General features: G+C 35.7%; 1 protein-coding gene across 2 annotated transcripts in view; it reads left to right on the forward strand.

The window, feature by feature from the left end:
* Positions 1 to 19,096, forward strand: part of SLC30A9 (solute carrier family 30 member 9) — a 64,919-nt gene that overhangs the window by 244 nt on the left and 45,579 nt on the right. The window contains exons 2-3 of one of the 2 annotated variants that reach the window (XM_019751918.2): positions 7,623 to 7,772; positions 16,967 to 17,029. In XM_019751918.2, the coding sequence (XP_019607477.1) occupies positions 7,623 to 7,772; positions 16,967 to 17,029 (213 nt within the window). The remainder of the gene's footprint in view (positions 1 to 7,622; positions 7,773 to 16,966; positions 17,030 to 19,096) is intronic. The other variant, XM_074324618.1, reaches the window with a different exon arrangement.

Consider the following 19,096-nt stretch of genomic DNA (forward strand, 5'->3'; position numbering starts at 1 on the left):
CCCCGGAACCTTCCTTTCCGCTCTCCGCCTTTGCGGTTCGGCCCGCTCAGCCCGCGGGGCTTCCTGACAGGCCTTTCTGACCCTGTTCTTGCCTATGATTCTAGCACAGCCCCCCGAGAAAAGTTGCGGGCCCCCAGCGGGCCGGGTCGCATCCAATGGAGCGATCGCTTTGTACCAAATAAAACGTTACGTGCGCATCGCAGTGTCTGGCGGTGACCCCCCTCCGCCCCCCCGCAGTGGGAAATGAGACTCCACAAACTGGGTCTTTTGAGCTCACCGACTCACCTTCACTGAGTAGTTTTGGCCGAGTAGATTTTCTTGCCCTGCCCCCTTCTCATTCCCAACTTGTGTTCTTAAATTTTCTAAAAGAAGAGGAAGGCGGTGGTTTTGGGAGTGGTTTGCTATTCAGCATTTACGAATCATACGTGTTGAGAGTATGACCATCCCACAGTCATTGAATGAGCCCAGTTTTGTACCGAAAAAAAACACAAAAAAACCCAAGACACCTCAAGTTCCGTTGAACGATCTTTTTGGTGAAAAAGTGTCTACCGGAGCTGTAACCCAGAAAAAGGTGATTGACGAGAATTTTTATCCCGCTACTTAAACATCCTTTTCTGACTCAAATTTAAATTGTCCGACAGTTCCCAAAATAACATTGAACTTGTAAGTTGTAATCAGGCTTACCTCCGTTTTGGCCATAGCTGGGGATGCCATAGCTTGACACTTGAGAACTGATAGGAACAATGAGGAAGAAAACTGAACCAAACACCTCTAATCTAATCCCCCAGATTCTTGGGGATGTAAAGAGTGTTTACAGAAAAACTTCTCAAAAATCCATGTTTGAAAAAACTTGTAGCACGTGTGTGACCTTGCAGTAGAAGTTGGAAGTTGTAGTCAAGTCATTCAAGTTTATAAGTAATATATGCTGTGTTAACACCTGTTATGCAAATAAGAATATATTAATTTATTTGCAGGAAATGTAAAAACTGGCTCTTAAAATTTAAGAAGCGTTTATTTTAACAGCACTGTTCTTGGGGCTTTTTGGTGGTGATGGAGAAGTATAATTTTTGTATTTGCCTGTATTGGCAGTATACCTGGTTCTCATGTGAACAAAATGAATTATGTGGTTATGCTGTATACTCCATAATACTCAAATGAACTTCTAGCACAATTGCTTCTATTGACCAAGCAATTCCAGCATTTTACACTTCAATTAGATATAGTGGCTGTTGAATTTAGGCTAACCTGCCCTGTAAGTGTTGGTAAAAAGGAGTTGAAATAGTGTAATTTGTAATCCAAATTCTCTGTAGCTGTCATTATGTCAAAAATTATGTGCTCTTTGTCTCATCCATCTGTGAACCACAGATAACAATTACCTATCTCACCACTCAGAATGACGTTGCAAAGTTCTTTGGAATGTTTACACTTACAGACAGTAGGTTTTAAAAATAATCTTGTTTGTGAAAACTTAGTTTTAGTAATACTGAAACAGTTTTTAAAAGGACAACCATTAATTGTGGTAAAATTTAAAAATCATTTTAAAAAAAGTACTATTTAAGTTGGATGCATGTAAGAACAATAGTTGAAGAACTTTGGGGGAAAATTCTAAAAACATGTTTTTCTTTGTCAAGAAGTAAAGTTTAGTTTATGCTTCTAAAATTCCTGTGTGGGAGAATTTGGGGCTGAGAAAAACTTACAAAAACAAGCAAAGTAGGAAACCTTGAGGGAAACAGTTGCTTTATTTGCATACTTAAAAATGAAATGCCTGTTTGTCAAACTAATACTGAAAACATTTAAAGGAGAAAATAAAGAGATGCCAGGCATTGTCTGTAGTTGCCGGCAGTGTAGTGCTGAACAACACAGACACAGTTTCTGGCTTCATTGGGCACACGCTAGGAATGAGAAAACATAGCTAAGTGCTGTACAAGCAATAAGCAGGGTGATGGACTGGCAAGTAGCCAGCAGGGGCCAGATATGCTGGTCTGGAGCTCTAGCTTTTCTGTGGAGGTGGTTACTGAGCCAAGGTATGAAAAATGAAAATGAGCAGGCCAGGTGAAGACTGGGGCAAAGCAATTTAGGCAGAGCAAATAGGAGCCCTGAAGGCCAGACTAGTGGTATCCATGAGCAGAAAGAAACCTGCCGTGGCCGGGGTCGGCTGTGGGGGCTGGGCTGGTGGGGTGTGAAATGAGGTTTGAAAGGTTTCAGAGCCTTTTAGGCCATAGGTTAAAAAAAGGGCGATGTTTTTTAAAATATCCCTCTGACTACTTTGTGAAGCATGGATTGGAAAGGGGAAGGTGAATAAGGAGATCATTAGGTGGCTGTTACATTATCGTGATCTAGGTGACCGAGATGGTGGCTGGGCTATGGTAGTCGGCAGGGGACGTGGAGAGTAGTAGATGGCTTTGGTACATGTTTTGGAATATAAATGATAAAATGTGCTCATTTATAACTGGTAAATCATGTAGGACAGTTGAATTTGGTAAGTCCTTAATGTATTAGATATTGTTATTGCATTGCTGCTTTTACTTTTTCTAAACAAATATAAAGAAGAATTAAACAAGGCAGGAGAAATGTATGCCACGAGGCAGTGCAGGAAGTTGTCAGCATTTCATATTCTTTACTTTAAAAAAAAAAGGATTCCCTGTTGCTTACTCTGTTCTGGAGAAAAGTCGTATCAGCGGTCGTCTTCCAGGTTGAGCTACCGAGTCTGGGTCACGCTTTTGCTTAACTTGATGATTAGACATAAAGGTGACTTTCCCCGCATTTTTGGCCAACTGAGAACAAGCTAGGGATAGTGTGTTAACATTAGCAGTAATAGTACTAAAAGTAACTTTGCAATGGGAATATTCTTAGTTTTTAAATTGTAGGCATTTTTTGAAAATAAGCAAAAGTATAAAGTATAGAGTAAAAGTAGCGCATAATCCAGATATTTCACCAGTCACGTTTGTTGAAATCAGTGTATTATTTTGTCTCCTGCTTTTTTCATGCAATGTTATGAGTGTTTTCCCGTGTTATTAAAAGTTTTAAATGAATATGCAGTGAAAATATAGGGACCTTTCATAACTTAATCATTCTATTGAGGAACATTTATGTTGTTTGCAATTTTTGCTATTATAAATAATACTATGAAGAATAGTTTTTGCATTCTATATTATTGTGTATTTTGTGGGTCCAGCAAGCTTCCACTGTGCTACTCTGCTTATTATGTACTTTAAATCCACACTAACCTCTTTAAAGATAAGTATAACAATGATTTAGTTTTTAATATGTCAGTGCTTTAGAACTTTTGGGAAAAAATGACTGAAATCATCTCTCAAGCAGAGACTGACCTCTGGAAGACTTAGGCTACAAGTTTGACTCTGGCCTGAAATTATGCAGAAATAAAACATTCCAAACGGCAAGAAATTTTTTGTTTTTAGTAATTGTTATTACCTAAGCAACATACATAGTAGGCAGAATTGTCAGTTTACATGGGAGAAAGTGTTTCTAATTTTGTTCGTTGTTGTAGCCTGAAAAAAAAGGCCAAATTTCCTCTGAAAGCCACCGGAAGTGGTAGGTAGCAAACCAGATTGGAGAGAGGACAAGTGATCAGTAGTGGTAGTCATTAGGAGCTCCGAAGGCACAGACAGTAAAATAAAAGCAGAGACGAGTGATTGTTGTGATTGGACTGACAGAGATACCAGCAGCTCTGCAGTCTTGATGAAGAAACATCCCTTATATGTACAGCAGTGAGGTCCCTGGCCAGGCCTGTAGAACAGTGAGCACCAAAGGTAAGATTAATCTGTATGAAGGCACCTCGAAGAAACAGTATTAATGGTGGGTGATATTTTTTTCTGCCTCCTAGATTTAAATAATGAATTCAGTAATTTATTCAGCAGATGGTTGTGTTTCTACTGCAGAGTGTTAGGTATTATTTGTTTTATTGGCCCAAATGTTGTCCTGTATATTTTTAGAATAGAAAATGTTGAAGGCGGTAATGTGTTCTGTAAGTTCTGTGCAATTTTTGATCTTGTTTTAATGTCAAATGTGTACTTTTAAAGTTGCTGATACCTGAAATTCTACTGAAGTTAAAAATTAAGGACTTTGCAAAACAGCCAGCAAGAAAGCTATCAGATTACTAGGAAACTGTCAAAAGGACACAGGAGTCAATTTGAAGAGACTGTGAGCCAAAAATGGGACTGTTTGAGTAATAATCAGGATAATGACTAAAATGGATTGAAATACATCAAATAATGTTTAAATCTATGAAATCATAATGATACATGCATACACACAAATTAACATGTCACTACTGCAGACGATAGGTAATGAACACATTATTTTGAGAACTAATAAATAAAGGGGACAATTAAGCATTTAGCCTATTTTCCTCTATGAACTATACTGCTGGTTAAATACATGAAGAGAATGTTCTCTTTGTAGAGTATTGTGACTAATAAAGCGATAATGTTAAAATACCACCATTTTGTAACCACCTAATGAATGAATGGTTCTGTCACAAAAAGGAGAGACAACCAAATATTATGTGGTTCCTGAAAGAACTATCACCATCTAACAAGTGGTAGTGTCCTAATAAAAAGAATAGAATTTGGATTAAGCCTTTAGATCCATCAATTTATAGGACATATAGAAGAACAGGATAAACTATACCAATGAATTCAATCAGCAAAATGTAGACTGGAAAACTACCAGAACAAAATTTTAGGGCAACTTAATTTCTTCAACTTAAAAATTGCCCCAAAAAAGGCTTTCTATAGCTTAAAAGAGACTTAACAGACATCTTAACCAATTGCAGTATGTGGATCTTACTAGGATCTGTTCACACACAAAAATTACAACACAGGTAACAACTGGAAATTGATGATATTAAGGTATTGTTTAAATTTTTATTTGTAATGATGTGGCTATATTTAAAGACGTTCTTGTCTCAGAATACATACTGAAATGTTAGTGAATGAAATTATTTTATGTCTGAGATTTGCATCAAATTAATATAGAGGTGAGGAGATAATGGTGTGGGTAGAGATTGACCATGAGTTGATAATTATTGAAGGTAGGCAATAGGTACATGGACGTTTACTGTACTGTTTTATCCCACCTTTGCATATGTTTGAAATTTTCTTTAATAAAATGTTTTAAAATCTAAGGAGAACTCCTAGACTGTGGAGTAATCCCTCTTTAAACACTTTAGCACAGTCTCTATAAAAGTATTTGATTAGTGGGTGAAAAAAGGTGTTGTGGCATGTTGTCTTTGTTATCTATTAATCACAAAAGATATTTTGAATAGGGTTGACAGGTCAGAACACCAGTGGCCATGGTGAAGATTTTTTCCTACCGGTTAGGTTTCTTGGAAGAATTTGCAGTAGCCTTTGCTTCACTAACTAATTTTGCTAGTAGCTTATATATATGTATATTTATTTATTTTTTTAATGAAAGTTTATTGGGGTGACAATTGTTATTAGTAAAGTTACATAGATTTCAGGTGTACAATTCTGTATTACATCATCTATAAATCACATTGTGTGTTCACCACCCAGAGTCAGTTCTCCTTCCATCACCATATATTTGTTCCCCTTTACCCTCATCTCCCGCCCCCGCTCCCCCTTTAACCTCTGGTAACCACTAAACTATTGTCTGTGTCTGCGTTTTTGTTTCTCATTTGTTTGTCTTGTTCTTTTGTTGTTTTTGGTTTATATACCACATATCAGTGAAATCATATGATTCTCTGTGTTTTCTGTCTGACTTATTTCACTTAGCATTATAATCTCCAGATCCATCCATGTTGTCACAAATGGTCCTGTTTCATCTTTTCTTACCGCCGAATAGTATTCCATTGTGTATATATACCACAACTTCTTTATCCATTCATCTATCAAAGGACCTTTTGGTTTCCATGTCTTGGCCACTGTAAATAAAGCTGCAGTGAACATTGGAGCACACGTGTCTTTATGTGTAAATGTTTTCAGATTTTGGGGTAGATACCCAGGAGAGGGATTGCTGGGTTATACGGTAATTCTATTCGTAATTTTTTTGAGGAACCTCCACACTGCCTTCCATAACAGCTGCACCAGTCTGCATTCCCACCAACAGTGAATGAGGGTTCCTTTTTCTCCACAGCCTCTCCAACACTTGTTACTATTTGTCTTGTTGATGATAGCCATTCTGACTGGGGTGAGGTGGTATCTCATTGTGGTTTTTATTTGCATTTCTCTGATGATTAGTGATGTTGAGCATTTTTTCATGTGTCTATTTGCCATTTGTATGTCCTCTTTGGAGAAATGTCTCTTCAGGAGTATCCTATATATTTTAATGTGCAAGAAGATACACTGTTATGTTTGCTTTGCTTAGCCTTTAAGAAATAGAGGCAAATGACAAAACATACTGGGTCTTCAATAGTTATTTGCCAGATTAATGAAAGAGTAGGTTGACATCAGGAAGTTTGTTAAGAAAACAAGTCCCAAGCCTGAAATTTGAGTGCATATTTATGCTGCCTTATGTCCCTCATGCTTTTCAAATTGTCTTTAGCATTTGCAATAGCTTAGGTTCCTGTTGAATTCTCTGAGGTATTAAGAAAAGGCTTATTTATTTTTGAAGGCATATTTCTGTACATGAACTAGTATTTTTGTAAAATCATTATTAAGCATTTAGAAAAGTCTCAACTCTTAAATGTTTAACCCGCTACTCTTGGAAAAACTTCACTATCTCTAATGATATAATTTTATTATTACACTTAAAACTTTAGAAAATGCATAAATTATATCCAAAAGGGTTTTCGAGTTCTTTTAGAAGGGAGAATTCTAAGTGTGCATATAAAACATAAAAGAGAACAAAGATCACATGAGAGTATAGACAGACAGATTTGCTTTTCTACCACATCTGTGCAAGTGTGGAATATGTTTTTCTTCTGTATATCAGCCCCCTAAAGTCCACAGTGAACCCAGATGGAGCAGCTGAAGTGCTTCATAATTAATCTATTCTTCCCTCAATTAACATTCCCATATACTAAGGCATTTCATCAAATGTTGATCTAATCTGATTTTAAAAAATCAGTAACAGTATGAATGACTGATTAATATAATTCACTTATTGATTGTGAAATGAAAGAGGAATAAATCTCTAGCTAGCAGAAAGAGGACACAGGGTAATTTTGAGTAGTTCGGTATGTGGGAATTTTGAGTAGGAAGCCCTGACCTCCTCCTACCTCGAGTTCTTTATTCTGAAAAGTACACTATGGCAGTATTTTTTTGGACATGCAACCAGCATACAAAATAAAAAAGAGTGTTATATGACGAACTTCTTTCAGAATAGCTAAATAATATGAATGTTTCATTTGATTTTATGTATTTTTAAAGTTTCCATATGAATAAATTTATAAACTAGAGAAAACAGGAATATTCTCCTTATTTTTTCTTTGTAAGATTTAGTCCCTGTCTCCCCAAGGATCAGTGAAACACCTGGAGAGGAGAGGATGGCTTGGCCTTGTACATTTGGGTGTCTTGCAGTATCAAAGTTTTACTGTTACTCAGTAAAATCATTCTCTTTCTAATCATAGTAGAATCTTTTATTGGGTATAAAAATTCTTGTGAATTTGTTTGAAATTAAAGTAAACTTTTTTCTTTTAGAATGGCAGAATTTAGTGACATTTGGAAGCTTTTCAAACATGGTTCCCTGTACACTGAGTCAAGTAAAGCTGTACTCTACAAATGTTCAGAAAGAAGGACAGGGATCAAAAACTCTCAGAGTGGAAAAAATACCATCATTGGATGAAGCAGGTATTTATAAATCTTTCAAAATCAGTTTTTCTGTATACTGGAATAGTTTGTGTAAGAATATTTGTTCCTTAAATATTTGCTAGAACTTGCCTGTAAAACTATCTTATTGTTGTTTTCCTACAATTCAAGAATTATACAATTCTCTGCAAATATCCCTTCAGATGTCTTTTCCCATTTCTCTGTTATCTCCTTTTGGAACTCTAATTAGAAACATGTTACGTCTTCTTGCTTTATTTTCCATGTCTCTAAACTTCTCTGTCATATTTTCTATTTCTGAATTTTAGTTTCAATTTCTGTCATATTTTCTGGCCTGAATTCTGGATTATTTCCTTAGGTCTGCCTAGTTTACTCATTCCCTCTGTAGTTACCTCTGATCTGCTGGTCGATACATATGTTGGGCTTCTAATTTTAATGATTATATTTTTCATTTCTAGAAAGTATTTTTCACCTTACTTGGTTTGTCTCATGTTCCTTGCTTATATTTTCAAACTTTCCTTTTATACTTAGCGATATTAAATATAGCTGTTTTATATTCTATGATGGAAAATCATGCTGTCTGATATTTTTTCAGTTCCCACTATATTATCTTTTTTCTGTTTTTTGCTGTCATTCATGATGCCATATCTGTGTTTTTTTAACTGAGAGTTGTTCGTTTTCCATGCAGTTTTATATCTTAGGACTGTTTGATGTCTCCGGGTTGAAGATGTGGTTTTGCATAGAGAGTTTGCTTTTGCCTCTATTATTAGATTCTGGGAACACAAATTGGGGTCACATTAAATTAAATTCCCTGCTTTCCATTTTTTAGATCACGTTGATAGCATGAATTCAGACGCAAACTTGTATGAGGGCTGACTAGTCTTATGATTTTCAGGGGAGTTCTTTTCTTCCCACTGCTTAACAGTAAAGGCAGGCGTGCTTCCCTTCTGTGTGTATTAGTTCGAGTTCACAGTTACACTACGTATGTACGTAGCTCTTTTCCTGAGTGTCTCCTGTTAGATTCTCCATCTTGAGCAGAGCTAGTCTTATTCTCTGGTCTCCCATGCCCCTTGCAGCCATGATGGTACAAGCTCAAAGAGTATAAGTGTCAATAGATATCATCAGAGAAAAAGCTGGCTTTGGTGTGCTCACTTATTCTATAGAGGTCCTGCTTTTCCTTCGTTTATGCCCTCTTCGGACATTTTTTGCTAGTTTAGCAATGCATTTGAAAAGATTTTGTTCAGGTTATCTAGTTAGCTGTGCAGCGTTAAAAAGAAGTCCTTTATTCATTTATTCATTAAGTTAGTCAAGAAGTATTTATTGAATACTTTTTATATGGTAGCAAATGAGAATGACTCTGAGTTTATAGTCTCTTTATTGCTAAAACAAAAAATTAAGCAAATCAATATAATACGGTAGATTAAGTGCTGTAATGGGGGAACACTGTGTGCTGCAGGAGCATATGGGAGGGACACCTAACTGAGTCTTTAGTGTTTGGGAAGGGTTTCCATAAGGAAATGATATCTGATTAGGGACCTGAAAGAAAAGTAGGTACTGGTGTGATGAATGGTGGAGAAAGGTAAAATTGCAAGTAACATAATGTGATTGGACTAGTTAGTGAAGGACCTGGTGGTGGGGTTGGTAGTTTTAAAAGTCCAAGGGCTGAAACTCAAGAGGTAAACAGTAGTCAGATCAGGGTCTTGTTCCGGAGTTTGGACTTGGTTTTGCAGGCAGTGGGAATCTAGTGGAGTATTTTAAGTAGAGGAAGTATTTGATCAGATTTAAGATTTTAGAAAGATAACTAGTTGCAGACTGGAAAACAGATTGCAAAGGAGGTGGTGATACAAATGAGGGTCTAGACCAGGGGTGTGCAAACTGCGGCCCACGGGGCAACTGCGGCTCGCGATCCATATTTTATTGGCCCGCAGCAAATTACAAAAATATATTTAGTTTACTTAAATAAACCAGGTGAGGCAATACGTACTTCACCTTGAGTGAGTGGCCCGGCTGTTTGTGTATTTTACCGCATATGGCCCTTGGTGAAAACGTTGAAAAAAGTTTGGACACCCCTGGTCTAAACCATGCTAACGGCAATGAGTTTCTTAAAAGGAGTAGATGAACTCACGAGATTCAGGAGCTCAGTAATGGAGGTTGGTGATTGAATTTGGGGGAATGAAGGAGAGGATCAAGAAGAGGACAGTATCTGGTTACTGGGATGGGCAATTGTGTAGATAATTTCATTGGCTTCTAAAATTAGGAATACCAAAGCTAGATAGAGTATACTCGAATGAGAAGATGATGATTCAGTTTTGGACATCTAAATTGTAGGTGCCTCTGGGACATCTTAACAGATGACTGGTAGGCGGGTGGGTATACTACAGACATACTTCAGAGATATTGTGGATTCAGTGCAGACCCCACAACAAAGCGAGTCACACAAATGTTTTGGTTTCCAAGTGCATGTAAAAGACATGTATACACTATGTGTAGTCTGTTGAGTGTGCAGTAGCATTGTCTAAAAATGTACATACCTTAATTAAAAAATACTTTATTGCTAAAAATTTCTAAGCATCAAATACTCTGCCTTCAGTAAGTTGTAATCTTTTTTTTGGTGGAGGGGCTTCCCTCGAAGTTGATGAAAGTGCAGTACCTGTATAGTGCAATAAGGCGAAGCACAGTGAAATGAGGTGTGTCTGTGCTCTTCTAGGAGGCATCGTCACCTCTTGGCTGAGTCACCACAATAACCTTCTTCCTGGGCTCCCTGCTTCACTCTCTTACTTGCTCATTATGTTTCAGGCAAACCAGTCTCCTTTTGGTTCTTCGAAAATACCAAGCCTGTTCTCATTATAGGGCCTTTGCTCCAGTTGCTTCCTCTTTCCAAGGCGTGCTTCACATGGCTGTCCTCTGCTGGTCATTTACATCCATTTCAAAGGTCAGCTCTGTGCAGTCATTCCTCAGTCACTTAACCTAAGTAGCCACCCAGTCAGTCTTTAATATTACCCTAATTTCTGTTCTCTGTGTACGTTGTACTTATTATTGACTGACATTTTTCAGTGTTTATTTCTTCATTTCCTGTTTGTTTGCAAGCCCAATGATAGCGAGAAGCTCAGTGCCTAGAGCAGTCGTTTGCATCTAGCAGGGGGTTTAATAAGTATTTGTAAATGAATAAATGTGTAGAGTTCTAACCTGGAGATACAGATTTAAGAAATATTAGCTGTACCCATTGTGGAAACTGAAGTCATTGGGTGTGTTTGAGACTGTGCAGGGAGAGTGTTTAAAATTAGGAGATGAAATCTTCTAGTACTAAACCCCAGTGAGTAAGGACAGGTGGAAGAAGAGGAGCCTGCAAAGAATACTTGAGGAGGAGCAGACCCGAAAGGTAGGAGAAAAACCAAGGAAGCGAAGGTATAGTGTCGGGAGAATATAGTGTTTGAAGAATAATAAACATTTCAAGACTACCTTTCCTTTAGTTGGATGTCTTTCGCAGCGGAAGATAGTACAGATTCCTTGAGAAACCTGGATTCGTGTTTATGATGCCTGTTTTTCATCCTTTTCCCTAAGCATTATCCTGCTCTCAGGCTTCCTGTACACTTTTAACCAATTTCTTTTTCTTTCCCTTGTGATAGAGAACTGCTGGGATAAATATTGATTGAGAGTTTTGATATTAGAGGATGAGGGATTGGAGAGTGCAGTGAGTCCCTAAGTTCCAGAAATAAGCATATTTATTAGATCATAGAAATGGGAGAAGAAACAAGTGATGAAATAATGTAATTAAGGGTAAACTATGTTATGCTCTTCTGAGGTGAACATAGACTCAGGCAAAAATATTTAATATTGGTTCCACTATGTAAAATGCTTGAAATCGAAATCTGTGCTTCTTTTTTCTCTGCTGACTGGAATAAAAATGTTCACTTATTTTCTTATATTAGAAATACATTGTGTACTGATGGTTTTATTTTGGACTTAATTTTTCAGAATTTGCTTAGACCAAATCAGACATTGTTAGCTATCAGATAGACAGCAAGTAATTGATTGATTCAAAGATAATTTGTATATTTAAGGGTTTGAAATTGACTTTTGAATAATTCAAATCACATGATGAAGTCAGGAACAGCTCATAAAGAGGCAGAGAAGTTTTTAAGGAGCATTCAGATATTTTAAATTTCAGTAAAATTAGTTTTAATTTTGCTAATGACAAGGTGTGTGGCAAACAGCCAAGGCTTGAGTTTAAACCAAATATCTAGAGATATTCACAGATAGACTGTCTGGTTACTTACTGAAATCATAAAGATTCTACTCCAGTGATAGTGTAAGTTTATTAAGATGGCAGTGTGCACAGTAAGTATTTATACATGTGTTGGAGCCATTTAGTAGCATTTCTTGTTTGTGATTCTTAACACTATATAATTAGTAACATCTAGATAGTTTGTAGGGAGAAGAATATCCAAAATTATCAGTCTCAGTGTAATTCATTTTATTTGATTTGGTTGAGTGACTGCTCATTGTGGAAAGCAGGGCTGTCTCTGACATTTTTGACAGTACATTTCAGTTGTTCAGAGTTTTCAAAGTGTTGAAAGTTTATTATTCCACCACTGCTTTGCTTTCACTTTCCTCTACCCTTCTGTCTGTTCCCCAAAGCAAAATTTTAGGAAATTGATGTATATATTCTACAAAGGTGATTTAGAATTTGCTTGCTGTGTAGCTAGACACATAAATAAAATCATAATCATTTAATTGTTAAATGTCACAAACTGTGGTTATTATTTAAACAGAAGTGTTTTTAAGCCTATCTTTAACTTACCAGTGTGCCATCATAACCTACTTAGGTTTTGGTGGATAGTTAAAATAAAGCCATTTTGGAGTTTCTGTGCATGTTTTAGTTATCAAAACATAATATACCATGTTAAATCATTTCCCCAGTGGTTTTCACTGAAATAATATAATTAAGAAATACACTAAAAGTTAATAAAATATTTTTTCCTTTATTTCAAAGAGAGTTTTGTCATTGTTAGTGCCTAGTCTATTGGAGTTTAATTTATCCGTAAAAGCCTTGAAAGAAGGTGAATCAGTAGATAGGCAGAAATTTTGAACAGGATGGCATTGTGAATAGATGCTTTGAAGTACCCATTCTACTTCTCACTCATTGGAGTAATAGATAAAATACAGAAAAATTGAAGAAACAGCTATATTCAAAAAAAGACATGCTATGTCCAAGAAATGGAACAGATAGTGAAATTGTGGGGAAGTATATTAAAAGATAATGGATGAGAATTTTTCAGAATTTGAGAAAAACAAGAATCTTCAGATCAAAAGTACACTTGGAGTATTAAGCAGGATAAGTGAAAAGAAATCCACACGTGAAAAAAAACAAACAAGAAGCATCCCAGCTCTAAAACTTCTAAAAAGAAAAGTCAGAATGCCATCAGTCCACTTGTTACTGTTTTGAAGTAGACTTTTTATCTGTAACAATATGCAGAAAACAAAGGGAGAAGTGCCTTGGAGTATTATCCATGAAAGGGTAAAAGGAAAAATAAAGGTTAACCTAGAATTTTTTTTTAATTAAATAATCTTTATTCAAAATAATTAAGCCCTCTTACTTACAGGAAAAATGTTACCCTATAATTTTTCACTGGTCTAATTAATGATTCTAGAGTGAAGACAAAATAAAAACATTTTCATATACCAGTGGTTCCCAAAAAAATGTATACACATTTTCAGAGATGTTATCTATGTATTACTTTTCGAAGTTGAATTGAATTACGGTAGCAATATGTAATTGCAGAAGTCAAATGTGACTTGTATTCATCTTTTGTTATTGGTATATATAATTACAATTTTAATACAGGTTTTTCCTTTCTTAAAAATGTGTATACATTTTTTTGGCACCCTCTGTGTATAACGATAAATGTCACTTATTACTAACCTACACACATAAAAAAAAACTATTAAAGTATGTATTTCTATAAGGTGCAGAGTAAACCCAGAGGTACAGAAGGGTTGGGATATAAAAAAAAAAGACAGTGACAAGCAGGAAATGGATAAAATGTGTTTGTAAAATTAACTAGTAATAGTAAAAAATAATAAACTTTTAAAAATACTAGATGCTAAAATTTTAGTTAGAAGTAGTAATAGATAGAATTATTCAGTGGATCTAGAGGAAGATAGAGATACTGAAGAGCTTTATAGATGGTTAGAAAGATTATGTAAAATTTTTGAGTGAAATCATTAAAACAGTAGAAATAGAATATTATAAATTCCAAACCAGCGTGGGAGATGGAGTGGGAGGCGGATATAGAAAACTACCAATCTAACAGATGGCAGGAAAGGCAAAATAAAAATAAAAGCAAAGAAAAAAGGGTGGTAAACTGAAAACAGACAATAAGACTTCTGATGTCCAAATGTACCACTAATTAAGTAGTCAGATTTCATGGTGTTGCATATCATTTAAATACATTAGTATTCTAAATATGTGGAAATAGTCATTTCTGTTTCATTACATGTTTTCAGAGATGTGTATTCTAGAAATTCTACTATATCATTTGTTCAAGGATTTTGCTCTTGTGATTATCTTCTAAATCTACTACATCAACAATTTCTCCCTTTACTTCATCATTCCCATTTCTCTGTAAAATACAATTACTCTTTTCTTGTTTCCATTCTCCTTTCCAGCTGCTGCTGAAAAGTCCAAATACTGCTTTTACTTCCTCATCTCCCATTCTTACCTCAACCTGTTGCCTCCATCCTGCTCTTCCCCGAAAGTGATCTCCATGTTGCTAATCCAGTATTCACTTCTATCCTCTTTTCCCTCCCATGAAAATTACACAAATATCTACTCATAAATCAAACATTATTTTAAACGTAGAGGCAGTATAGGAAAGTGGTTAAGACATAGATTGATCAAAATGACTTCCGTTTCAATCCTTACAGTGACTCCATGTAACACTAGCTGTGTGTCTTTGAGGGAAATTATACAATTTCTCTGCGCCTCAGTTTCCTCATCTGTAAGATGAAGATAAAAGTACTTCAGAGCAGCTTTGGGAGGATTAAATGAAATAATACACATATGGCACATTGTATGGTATGTGGCATATGGTAAATGCTTAGTAAATGTCAGCTATTAATAAACTCTGAAATACTATTTTGTGATTGAATGAGGGTATAAATAGAAAGGAAAATGTTTCAAGGGTGAGATTGTTATTATAAAATATTTGTTACTTATGAAAGAATATATGCAATGTATATGTAAGTTAGGCAACATAATAAAATCAATACCCAGGAATTTTCCACCTAGCCTAAGAACCTTACATTTTTTATCATTCTCTTCGTATCTCCATTCACCCTATGCATCCAGTGTCACTATTCTGAATTTTGTTTTTGTCTCCTGACTTAAAAATACATATATAGGGCCAGCCTGGTGGCTCAGGTGGTTGGAGCGTCATGCCCCTAACGCTGAGGTCGCCGGTTCGATTCCTACATGGGCCAAAGAGCTGTCTGTGTCCTACACAACTAGACTGAGAAACAACTGCTTGAACCAGAGTGTGGGAGGGGGGAAGGCGGAAGAAGGGGAAAACCAAAATACATATATAGATTTAGACATTTGTGTATGTATCCCTAATTGTTAGTTTAGCTTGTGTTTGTACATCATTGTGATAGCTTATTGTATATATTCTTTGGTGATTTACTTTTTTCACTAAGTTTTGTTGCTAAGATTTATCCTAATGGTATATATGTCTGGTTCATTAATTTTCATGGAGATAATTATAGCATGTACTTTTTAGGGCTGTTGTGTGAATTCAATGAGTTGGTACATGTAAAGTGCTTAGAATAGTGCTTGGCACATAGTAAGGGCTTAAAGATAGATAGCCATTATTACATTTATTATTCACTGCTGTATGAGATACATGAATAGATCATGGTTAGTTTATTCTCTTGCTTATGTTCATTTGGGTTGTTTACAGTTTGAAACAACAGAACATTTTGCTGCTCTGAACATTGATTTACCTCTTGTGCCCTCAGGCAAGTTTCTCTAAGCTAAGTACCTAGAAGTAGAATTGCTATGTCATAAATTATGCTGTGTTCACTATATTAGATAATGCCAACTTGTTTACCAAAGCGATTTTTTTTATCTTGTGCCTGTTTGTTTCTACCAGCAGTGTATGAGTTCCTATTGCTGCAACCTTGCCTTGTTGATATGCAACCTTGCCAATATTATGTATTGTTATAATTTTTCATTTTTCCTAATCTGCAGATTGTAAAATGGCATCTTGTGTTTTCATTTTGATTCTGTTAATAATGAAGCAATTATCTCTTCATATATTTATTGGCTATTTGTATTTCCTTCTGTGCAAATTTGTTCTTGTCTTTTCTCCTTTTTTTTCCTAGTGGGTTGATTGTCTTTCATTGATCTGAAAGAATTCTTAAATGTACTTGATACTCCTTTTTTGATTCTATTTGTTGGAAATACGCTTTCCCAGTTTGAGGCTTTTCTTTATTTTTCTATGGGATCTTTTGATGAACAGATGTTCCGAATTTTAATTTAGCAGAATTTGTCCATTTTTTTCTTGTGTTGTTTGTATTTTGTTAAGAAATCTGACTCCACTATAAATATAGTCTATATCATTGTCTGTTAGGCAGGTAAATGTCTTCCCATTAAAGTTATTAATCTACCTGGTTATTGATGGTGTGAGGTAGATTCTAGTTTCCTTTTATTTAACTTTTTTGGTTGGGGGTTGTACAGTAGTTTCAGTAACTACTTAATAGTCATTTTTCTTCATTGAATAGTATCTCTAGAGCAGTTTCAAGTAGAAAAATCAAGAGTGTGTGTCCTTGTTTTGTTCCTCATTTTAAAGGAATGCATGGAAAATTTCCCCATTGACTATATTACAATTTTCGGTTTGTTTTATCCTCTAAGGAAATTCCTTTTTGTCCTAATTTTTAAAAAGCGTTTGAAACTTGCATGAATGTTTTACTTTATTAAGTGCGTCTTCTTTAGCTCCTGAAATGATTCTGTGATTCTATAGTCTTTCTCTTTAATCTCTTAATGAGGGGATTTAGTGGCCTTTTTAATGTTTAATTACTCTTAACATTCTTAGGATAAATCCAACTTGTCTATGATATATTATCTTTTTTATACATTGCCAGATTGTTAGCTAATAATAAGTTCATAGGTTTGTAAGAAAGCTACTTCTTAATGTAAACTTTTTAAATAAACTTTACAGCAGAAAATATGGGTGAGGAACTCAAAGCTCCACTTATTAAGCAAGATCCTCTCCAAGTAAGAGGTAAATATATTTTTATTCTGTTTTTGTATTATAATGGTGTTTTGAAATAAATATATAAAATTAGTGTTATATATGTATAATATTTACATATAAAATAGAGCTTTTATAGTGATATTACTATAAGGATATATTTTATTTTCCTTTAAATGTATTGACCGTAAGGATTTATTCTCCTATTTATGAGCTAAACTTCTATTAAAGTTTACTTTACATTTTGGTCACAAATTTTGTGGTAATTGTTTTTTCAAAAGCCCAAATAAAGGAGTAATGAAAAAATCATTAAGTGCTTTATCATTTTAGAAAAGTAATGTGATTAAAGAATAAGAGGCCAACAACTTTCAGCTACAGCTTTTTCAAATCCAGGTAGAGTTTGAATATTCTTGTCTGACTTTCTCTTCTAGGAGAAATCGTATAATGAAGGAATTTTTGTTTGCAGCTCTGTTCTTTATAAGGAGCAGGGGCGCCCAATGAGCTATGGATCCCATTTCCACAGCAACGGGTTTCGTGGAGGCAGTAACTGTGATTAGGAGCTGTGGCTTTGGCGTCAGACAAAACCGGATTCAATTTTTGGCCCCACCATGTACCAATTGTATGGCTTTGGGCAGTTTACTTGACTTCTCTGGGCCAGTTTTCTTTCCTAGAAGATGGTGCTAAAAATGGGACTTCTTTTGTAGGATAATTGTGAAGATGATACACAGTGTGCAGTCATAATTAATGTTGTCATAGCAGTCATTATCATCAATAATCTGGGCCAGGACAGGCCAACAGGGATTTCTAGCTACTTTGAGGAAATTTTTTAAAAGTAATTAAAAAAAAAACACCTAATCTTTTAAAAGAGAGATTTAATTCTCCTCTTTGCTCCAGAGAAACTCATCTGGATTTTTAAGTTTTAGGATTATTGGAGTAAGACATTTCAGAGATTTGAACTCACACAAAGAGAAACTTGAACTTCTTCATATACTTTTTTTTCAAATAAGGTTTTGATTTTCATACTGAACTTTATTTTTGAAATGTTTTGAAATGTTAGGTATTTGTGCATTGGATTTTAATAGTTAAGAATCTTTTAATCTACTGTGATGATGGATGATAATTTTAGTCTTAATATGCTCTTTCAACTGGGAAGTAGAACAGAAAACTTATGAATTAGTATACATGAGAATAGAATATGAAGTGACTAGGTGACAATTTGGAACAGAACACTTGAGTTTCTTCTTTTGTTTTGCTCTTGCTCTTCAGGTATTTGCTTATGTTATTTACCTGTATCGTGACCAAAAGTCTCACTTTATAATATGACTTATAAACATAGACCATGATTGAATGTACTTTTTAATTCACAGATTATAATTGATGCCAAATTAGTATTTTGTTGTTGTCATCCCTGGCCTTTTTTTTTTTTTTTTTGGTCTGGCTTTTTTTGACCACTTTGATACTTAGCAATAGGAAAATAATTTAATAGAATATAGTATTTTACCTATAACCCATAATAAATTTCCTATAATTTTTTTAAAAAAATATTTTATTGGGGAAGGGGAACAGGATTTTATTGGGGAACAGTGTGTACTTCCAGGACCTTTTTCCAAGTCAAGCTGTTGTCCCTTCAATCCTAGTCGTGGAGGGTGCCATTCAGCTTCAAGTTGCTGTCCTTTCAGTCTTAGTTGTGGAGGGCGCAGCTCAGCTCCAGGTCCAGCCGCCCTGCTAGTTGCAGGGGACACAGCCCACCATCCCCTACGGGAGCTGGCAATCCTATGGTTGAGAGGATGCGCTCTAACCAACTGAACCATCCGGGAGCTCAGCGGCAGCTCAGCTCAAGGTGCCGTATTCAATCCCAGTTGCAGAGGGCACTGCCCATCATCCCTTGTGGGACTCCAGGAGCCTAACCGGCAACCTTGTGGTTGAGAGCCCACTGGCCGATGTGGGAATCGAACCGGCAGCCTTCGGAGTTAGGAGCACGGACCTCCAACCGTGTGAGCCACCGGACCGGCCCCCTATAATTTTTAACTGATAAAAATGTTCCTTTTGTTTCATTATGTGAAACAGTCCAGTAGTTTTCAAACCATTTTGACTGCA

The sequence above is a fragment of the Rhinolophus sinicus genome, linkage group LG02 (genome assembly GCF_036562045.2).
Source record: "Rhinolophus sinicus isolate RSC01 linkage group LG02, ASM3656204v1, whole genome shotgun sequence".
Classification (NCBI taxonomy): Eukaryota; Metazoa; Chordata; class Mammalia; order Chiroptera; family Rhinolophidae; genus Rhinolophus; species Rhinolophus sinicus.